General features: G+C 40.5%; 1 protein-coding gene across 4 annotated transcripts in view; it reads left to right on the top strand.

The window, feature by feature from the left end:
- The window catches only part of TMEM116 (transmembrane protein 116), an 83738-nt gene extending 74741 nt beyond the window's left edge, over positions 1-8997 (top strand). For all 4 annotated transcript variants that reach the window (XM_011997896.1, XM_011997895.1, XM_011997894.1 and 1 more), the window contains 6 exons: positions 2047-2096; positions 3009-3092; positions 3424-3562; positions 6247-6391; positions 7644-7717; positions 8466-8997. In XM_011997896.1, the coding sequence (XP_011853286.1) occupies positions 2047-2096; positions 3009-3092; positions 3424-3562; positions 6247-6391; positions 7644-7717; positions 8466-8672 (699 nt within the window). In that variant the 3' untranslated portion in view covers positions 8673-8997. The remainder of the gene's footprint in view (positions 1-2046; positions 2097-3008; positions 3093-3423; positions 3563-6246; positions 6392-7643; positions 7718-8465) is intronic.
- Positions 8998-9428: the final 431 nt, after the last annotated feature.

The raw sequence follows: 9428 nt of genomic DNA, 5'->3' as shown, positions 1-9428 counted from the left end.
GGCAGAGTCTCACTCTGTTGTCCAGGCTGGAGTGCAGTGGCGCGATCTTGACTCACTGCAACCTTCGCCTCCCAGGTTCAAGCGATCTCCTGCCTCAGCCTCCTAAGTAGCTGGGACTACCGGTGCATGTCACCATACCCGGCTAATTTTTGTATTTTTCAGTAGAGACATGGCCAGGCTGGTCTTGAACTCCTGACCTCAGATGATTCACCCACCTTGGCCTCCCATAGTGCTGGGACTACAGGCATGAGCCACCGTGCCCAACCACGGCCTCATATATTAACTCTACTACCTATTAGTCTGCTATTATAGCTACATACACACGCACACACACACACACACACACACACACACACACACAAAGAGCTTTGAAGATACTTTTTCTTCTTTGGGTTTTCTTTTCTTTTTGTTTTTTTGATACAAGATTTCACTCTGTCACTCAGGCTGGAGTGCAGTGGTATCATCACAGCTCACTGCTGCCTCAGTCTCCTGGGTCCACGTGATCCCCCATCTCAGCCTCCCAAGTTGCTGGGACCACAGTTGTGTGCCACCATGCCTGGCTAATTTTTTCTTTTCTCTTTTTTTAATTGTAGTTTTGTAGAGATGGGAGGATCATATTATGTTGCCTAGGCTAGTCTCAAACTCCTGGGCTCAAGTGAACCTTCTGCCTTGTCCTCCCCAAGTGCTGGGATTAGAGATGTGAGCCACCGTGTTCAGCCTGAGTTCTCTTTGAATACCCTAGCAAGACTTCTGCCATAAACGCAAGACTTCTGCCATAAACTTTTTTTTTTTTTTTTTCTGAGACTGATTTTCATTCTGTTATCAGGCTGGAGTGCAGAGTGCAGTGGCGTAATCTCTGCTCACTGCAACCTCCACCTCCCGGGTTCAAACGATTCTCCTGCCTCAGCCTCCCGAGTAGCTGGGACTACAGGTGCATGCCACCACAGCCAGCTAATTTTTGTATTTTTAGTAGAGACAAGGTTTCACCATGTTGGCCCAGATGGTCTTGATCACTTGACCTCGTGATCCATCTGCCTCGGCCTCCTATAGTGCTAGGATTACAGGCGTGAGCCACGGCACCCAGCCAACAATAAGCTTTTTATCAGAGATTCATTGGTACCCAGGTAAAAATAAGAGTTAAACACAGGATAACCACCTGACAGAGGAAAGAATGAAAAGTGAAGAAGGGAAGTGAGTGGGAGGGGTCACAAAAAACAATTTTACTTGTTTTCCTAAAGTCAACAGTAGCTGTCCTATTCCTGGTCCAAACTGTTTGGGGCAGATTAATTACCAATATCTGATTATCGATTAATTGCTCACTTAATGCTTATTGATCCCTAACAATGCCATTCCAAATATATTGTTTTCTATCTAAAAACTAGAAAAAAGCTTATTTTTAATTCTATTATTTCTTTAAGATGTTCTATTCAGTCTTACATCATAAAGTCCTAGAGGGTAGGAATAATTCTTCTATAAGTTGTTTTACAGTGTCTAACACAAGTCAAGATTTTGAAAATGTTCTATCATCTAGTGTCTTAACAGTCTTACATCCAAAGGGCATATTTGACCCTGCCCTATTATACTAATCCTGGCCTATTACACTTTTTACTGGTCATCTTATAAGAAGGGTTTCATTCCCCTCATAAAGTCTGAAAAAGTCCACACCTCTCTGGGTCTAAGAGAAAAGAGCTGAACTGTTATTAGAAGATGGAGGATTACTATATGATTTCATATATGCCTGTCTTTTTAAGAGAATTTGTTTGAGTACCCAAATTCCATATTAGGCTACTTCCTGCAGGCTTTCTTTGTGGCTTTGTTGTTGTTGTTGTACTTTTTAGAATATAGTAATAGAGATAAAATTCTATTATATACAGTGCTAATAAGGAACTATCTATTTGATGAATTTTATAGCAAATATTGCTTGACAGAAGCAAACTGGCTTTTGGAAATCTTTTTGTTCTATTGAGTGTTAACTGATGACTTGGTATTTATAATTATATGATTGACAATGTCTTAAGACATTTCTCACATTTGTTCTTTTCACAGGTGATAGATTATACTTGTCGAGTTGGTCAAATGGCCTTTGTTTTCTCAAGGTAAGATTTTTTCTTTACTTCTTAGCAAGGTGTAGACTCTCATTATTCTGGTGTTCAGGTGGGAACAAATAGGACAATGCCCTTTATTTCTGTTGTCACTCCTAAGTCCTCACAGAGCCTAACTTAGAAACAACAAATATGTGTTCATTGGTTCCATTTTTCCACATTGAATAGGGAAGTAGCTTGATGTTATAGATTTGGGTTTTAGCTCCAATTCTACCATCAACTCTATGTAACCTTGAAAAATTTCTTTGAGTCTTTGGATCACTTATTCCTTTTCCTGTATCATAAAGAGTTGTAATAGACGGTCTTCAGGATATCATCTATTTTATAACATTGGGTAAGACTCTTAGGATTACAGAGTCCAGAAAGGGTTTGGATCTCACCTAAAGTGGTGGCCGTATCAGAGTTGGTTTTAGACTTTGTGACTTTTGCTCCTGGATCTTTTCCTCTTACAGGAAGCTGGCTGTATTTAGTTGGATAAATAGCTGGCTATTTAAAGCTACATTTTGGGAAAGCTTCCAAGAAGGGGCTGATGAGAATGAGATTATCCCTAGTCACCACAGAAAGTAAAAGAGACTGCACACAGAACTCCTTAGTAGATTTTCCTTTCACTTTGACCCACTTGCATTTTTATCTGACCATACAGCTCCCAGAGATTCTCTATGAAACTATGGTAGGGTTCATTAACCTAGGTATAAAATTAATTCCCCACTGCATTGTACTTCCCTAGGAACTGGAAAAGAAGGAATACCTAAGGTATTTGAGGTATTTTTCTTGAAGAAATGAAATGTGTTATTTGTGGAGATTGGTGGGATGATAGAGTTGAGGGAAGAGCAGGAAAATATTCTGCAAAAGAGGAAGGGCATGAAAAAGACTGGATATTAGGGTGATACTTTTTTTCCCTCCCAGCTTGATACCTCTACTATTGATGACACCTGTATTCTGTCTGGGCAATACTAGCGAATGTTTCCAAAACTTCAGTCAGAGCCACAAGTAAGTAAGAACTAAATGTATCATTTTCATGGCAGACTACACCTATTTGTGTCTATAAATAGAGCTGGAAAAAGACTTTCTACATACATTCTGACCAAAGTGCTAATATTAGAAATGGGCTAGGGAATAAGATGTAGTAAAGGCTAAAAATACGTTAAGTAAAAGTGTAACACAAAGTGACTACAAGATAATGTGTCTGTGGGGGAGAGACAAGGTTTTATGGTCAAGAGTTAGCAAAATGATAAGTAAAATAACATGCTTATTAACTTTTGTTGAGCAGCTCTTTTCTTACATCTGTAGTGGTACTTCTGTTTATTAATTTTCTTCCTAGGTGTATCCTGATGCACTCACCACCATCAGCCGTGGCTGAACTCCCACCTTCTGCCAACACATCTGTCTGTAGCACACTTTATTTTTATGGTATCACCATTTTCCTGGGCAGCTTTGTACTCAGCCTCCTTACCATTATGGTATGGTACCACCCTACCTTCCTTTGTGGAGAGATGGGGAAATGAGGGGGATGGGCCAGTATTCCCAGGACTTGGGAAAGATGGGGCAGAGAGGCACTTCTTGTGGTCCTAGAACTAAGAAAGTAGCTAGGAGATCTTGACAATATAATTATTGCCTCAGACTTTTGCACTTCCCCAAATCAAATGATAAGAGAGAGAAAACAGCTTGTATTCATTAGGTGAAAATTATACTCACTCTACAACTAATATAGGCTTCATCAATCTCCCATGGCCAGAAAACTCGTGTGTCAAATATATCCTTTACATAGTTAGGATGACACTGTGAAACACAGAACATATGCTTTGATTTAATTTTCCAAATAAGAAAATAATTTTCTTTTTAAAATTCTTCATTTGGCCATTAAATTTGCATTTATGCTGTGTCTAACTGGGGCTAAAGTGTTAAGTGGCTCATGAAGTTTTCAGATACTCATTTCATGTCATCAGGATGATGTACAATTATAATAATTAGCCAGGGGATAATAAGTTACATAACTGTTGCATACAAAAGCAGTAAATGAGCAAATATGCCTTTGTATTTCCCATATCTATTTTTCCGTATCATTTTCTCCTCTTTTTATATTTCAGTTCAAGAATTACAAGGTATCTACCTGCAGATCAAATGTATATACCACTAGTACCTGTGAACTAGATACAGTTATGGGGAATTTCCTTTGGCAATTCAAACATAAGTTATAGAGATGGCTCAATTTGGCTGGGCACAGTGACTCATACCTGTAAGACCAGGACTTTGGGAGGCCAAGGCAGGTAGATCACTTGAGGCCAGGAATTTGAAACTAGCCTGGCCAACATGGCTAAACCCCGTCTCTACTAAAAATACAAAAATTAGCCAGGCATGGTGGCATGTGCATATAGTCCCAGCTACTCAGGAGGCAGAGGCATGGGAATCGCTTGAACCCAGGAGACAGAGGTCACAGTGAGCCGAGATCATGCTCCTCCAACCTGGGCAACAGAGGATACTCTGTCTTAAAACAGACACACACACACACACACACACACACACGCACACACGAGATGGCTCAGTTCAAATCATCAGGTTGTAAAGAGTTCACAATGACTAGTTCATATTAAAATGGGTTTGATGGTTTACGTTTGGAACTGACTAACAAGAGAGACAGGTCCCAAATCCTGGCACCTTGAGGATTCTTGATTGCTTCTTTAGAATAGCCCAGGTTTCAATATATATTCAGAATTAGCATTCTAGATTCTTTAAAAATCAGCAGATGGTGGCCAGGAATAGTGGCTCATGCCTGTAATCCTAGCACTTTGGGAGGCCGAGGCGGGCAGATTGCCTGAGCTCAGGAGTTCAAGACTCGCCTGGGCAACACAGTGAAACCCCATCTCTACTAAAATACAAAAAAAATAGCAGGGCATGGCAGCATGCACCTGTAGTCCCAGCTACTTGGGAGGCTGAGAGAGGAGAATTGCTTGAACCCGGGAGGCGGAGGTTGCAGTGAGCTGAGATCATGCCACTGCACTCCAGCCTGGGTGACAGAGCAAGACTCCATCTCTTAAAAAAAAAAAATCAGCAGGTGGTGAACTGATTCTTTTAGATGTAAGTATTCTCAAAATCAAGTCTCCTTTTGATGCTTATGTAGGGAAAAGAGACTATGTACATGGCTGAACTTGATTAAGTAATGAGGTTATTAACTTAGAGAGTAGATCTGGATTAGGAAAAATACTCAGATTTGTTACCAAGAGTGTTATCTAATTTATTTTTTGCAAAAAACCACATTGAACTTTTGAACTGATTTATATTTGTTTCATGAGCTAAACCTTATTCAGACAGCTGAAGTAGGGAAAAGCAATTTGTTTTCCATCTAAAGGCAAGAAGTGACTTTCTTTTTCTTTTTTTTTTTTTTTTTTTTTTGAGACGGAGTCTTGGTCTGTTGCCCAGGCTGGAGTGCAGTGGCGCATCTCAGCTCACTACAACCTCTGCCTCCCGGGTTCAAGCAATTCTCCTGCCTCAGCCTCCTGAGTAGCTGGAATTACAGGCACACACCACCACAACTGGCTAATTTTTGTATTTTTAGTAGAGACAGTTTTCACCATGTTGGTCAGGCTGGTCTTGAACTCCTGACCTCGTGATCTGTCTGCCTCAGCCTCCCAAAGTGTTGGGATTACAGGCGTGAGCCACCACGCCCAGCAAGAAGTGACTTTCTAAAACTTGTGTTGCTTAGAGTTGAGAATTTAAGCTCAGCCATGGTGCTAAAGTGTTTAAGTGTGTTAAGCATAGAATACTTTTTAACAGAATCTCTAATAAAGTGTTTTAAGAGGAACTAGTTAGAGCTTACTTTTAATTTCCTGTGTAAACTGTGATTAGCCTCAGAGGGGGAAATGCCCAGAGGCTGATGTAAGGTTCATGTGTTAAACATGGTATGCAAGTTTGGCTAGTATCTGTCCATTTCCCTAACTTAGTAAAAGTTCACTCTGAAAGTAATTTTCTCTCAGAAAAAAAGCCTGATCTCAGAAAGTAAAGACAAGAGAATGGGGTCATTCCTGTTGTGAGATTCTAAGAGAATAATCTTTTTTAAATGATAGGAGGATAGATTTAAATGACAGGAGGATAGAGGGGCGTTTTACTAAGCTTTAAGCAAACTGCTCACTGCTGTACTCATATTTAGGTCTTACTTATCCGGGCCCAGACATTGTATAAGAAGTTTGTGAAGTCATCTGGCTTTCTGGGGAGTGAACAGTGGGCAGTGATTCACATTGTGGACCAGCGGGTACGCTTATACCCAATGGCCTTCTTTTGCTGTTGGGGCCCAGGTAGGTATCTTAACGAGAAGAGATGGGCAGTGAAGAGGGCAGTTATTAGGTTCTGATCAAGCAAAGTGGTCTCACTAAGAAGGATGGCTGTGGCCGGGTGCGGTGGCTCACACCTGTAATCCCAACACTTTGGGAGGCCGAGGCGGGCGGATCACGAGGTCGGGAGATCGAGACCATCCTGGCTAACGCAGTGACACCCCGTCTCTACTAAAAATACCAAAAAAAAAAAAAAAAAAAATTAGCCAGGTGTGGTGGCAGGCGCCTGTAGTCCCAGCTACTTGGGAGGCTGAGGCAGGAGAATGGCGTGAACCCGGGAGGCAGAGCTTGCAGTAAGCCGAGATCGCACCACTGCACTCCAGCCTGGGCGACAGGGCGAGACTTTGTCTAAAAAAAAAAAAAAAAAAAGAAAAAAAAGAAAAATGGCTGCAAATTCCTATTCAGCTTATAAAATTTGTATGGGCCCTACCCATATTTCCAGTTTTTACTAACCTCCTTAACTCCTTTTGCTTCTTATGTTTTAGAAATTAAGATAATTAGACATGAGATGCTCCACGATATAAGAGGAAAAAACATCATGACAGACTTGGAGATATTAACACCTGCCCTTCCTACTACATAAGGTTATAGTGAGGATCAGGTTGGATAATTTTTTTTTTTTTTTTTTTTTTGAGATAGAGTCTTACCTCTGTTGCCCAGGCTGGAGTGTGGTGGTGCCATCTCACCTCACTACAACCTCCGCCTCACAGGTTCAAGCAATTCTCCTGCCTCAGCCTCCCAAGTAGCTGGGATTACAGGCACATGCCACCATGCCCAGCTAATTTTTGTGTTTTTAATAGAGACAGGGTTTCACCATGTTGGCCAGGCTGGTCTCAAACTCCTGCCCTCAGGTGATCTGCCCACCTTGGCCTCCCAAAGTGCTGGGATTATAGGCATGAGCCACTGTGCCCACCCAGATTGGATAATTTTTATGAAAGAGCTTGGGAAAATCTGAATTGATAGGAAGTATAAATTATTACCTTCCTATAGTATATCCTGCTACCATTACTACACTAATAATCTACAAAGTTTCATCAATAAAGACTAGAAGTTGGAGGCCTAAGACTCATTGGTTTGCATAACACGTTAACCTCACTGATGGATTTTATTATGCCTGTTGTTTCCATTCTGATAATGCTCAGGCATGTGTGTGGAGGAACCTGATACTTTAGACAGTCAAGACTGAAAAAAAGGTTTACACTTTGTGTATTCACAGCTGTCATTCTGATGATCATAAAGCTGACTAAGCCACAGGACACCAAGCTTCACATGGCCCTTTATGTTCTCCAGGTAACACCTTCAACATCTAGTATCTCTGTTCTTGTACCCGCTCAGCCTATTTTCTTATACTACCTTTACTCGGGAAGCACAATTTTTCCCTCAGGGTATTTCTACATTGCAAAATAGAAAATGTATTATTTACACTCAGTTATGAATAATGTGAAAATTTTCTCAAAGTCGAGGTAGATAATGATGTAAAAGTACCCCCATGCATTCCAGAGCATATATATCTCTGGTCAACTTCATTTTACTGATGTGTTTTTAAGGAATGGACAGTAAAAATAAACCAGATCTGCCAGGCATGTTCTTATGAAACATTGATAGTGACATGGTTCTTTCCCATCCGGAGTGAATTGAATGGGATAAATGAGCTATTCTTGGTGAATGATGAGGAGGGGATGGAATGATCATATCTCTTTTTTTTCTTTATTGGGTTTAAGAAGATTTTTGGGCTATCTGACTATTCTGATGAGAGTTTTCTCAAGGCTACCCTGAGGTAATAAGGAGGGGCATTGAAGCTACTTCATTATCCCTGTGTATATACTAAGAAATATGACCAACTCTTAGTCATCCATAACAGTGTAGTGTAGAAAGTGAGTTCAGGACAAACTAGAAAAATATAAAAAACTGAAGTCAGATCTTCATGTTTGAGATAGGGAAAATGTAACAATGCTTTATGAATAAGGGGAGTGGGAATTATTCCCTGGATCCCTGAAAACCTGAAGCATGGGCTGCATCACCCCTTCATCTCCTCCAGGCTCTGACGGCAACATCTCAGGGTCTACTCAACTGTGGAGTATATGGCTGGACGCAGCACAAATTCCACCAACTAAAGCAGGAGGCTCGGCGTGATGCAGATACCCAGACACCATTATTATGCTCACAGAAGAGATTCTATAGCAGGGGCTTAAATTCACTGGAATCCGCCCTTACTTTTCCTACCAGTACTTCTACCATTCTTTGAAACTACAATACTGGAACATCAGGAACTGGAGTTATTCTGCGCTAATGGATTGGAAAGAATGTTGGGAAAGGACATCTTAAATCTTTTCTAACTATGCCCTAAACTGCAGAACTCAAAGGAAATATAGTGCCATTGGTTGGTAGTCATTCTAGGTGAACTGGCAGTATCTCTGCAGTTATTCCCAGATTTACTAGTGATCCTTAAAGTCTAGGGGTTCAGGGAGAGGAAGACACTTTCCATCTCAGAGATAGACTCATGTTACCTTGATGAATATTAGATTTGTCTAAGTCTTTTCTAGAAAAAATAAATTCTAGATTATTATTTATATGTGTCATTTCAAGGCTCTCTACTCCATGGTTGCAGGGGAAGTGGGGGTAGGGGACATGCAACAACTTGCTCAGGTCTTGCTATTGCTATTACTGTCTCTAAAGTTGGACACAGAAAATCCTGGGTTTCTATTCTGTGAAGAGTTTTGGAAACTCATAAGGAAAACTACTATAAAAAAGTGACAGTGGGATCTTTAGACACACCACATCTTAGTCTCATATGTCTCATATGTTCAATTCTTGAACAATAGGGTTCACCCCATTCTAGAATACTAAGACTAATCTTTTGAAGTTAGAGGGACAATAAGATTTAAGAGAAATAGAGACTAAAAAAACCTCTAGTAATCAATAACTGTTAACTTGCATTTATAAGCAGAAGTACAAGGTTGGTTTCATTTGTTCATTTATGAAAGTATAAAGTTAGGTTGAA

The sequence above is a fragment of the Mandrillus leucophaeus genome, unplaced genomic scaffold, assembly GCF_000951045.1.
Source record: "Mandrillus leucophaeus isolate KB7577 unplaced genomic scaffold, Mleu.le_1.0 Scaffold55, whole genome shotgun sequence".
NCBI lineage: Eukaryota > Metazoa > Chordata > Mammalia > Primates > Cercopithecidae > Mandrillus > Mandrillus leucophaeus.
This window is presented reverse-complemented; position numbering and strand designations above follow the sequence as displayed.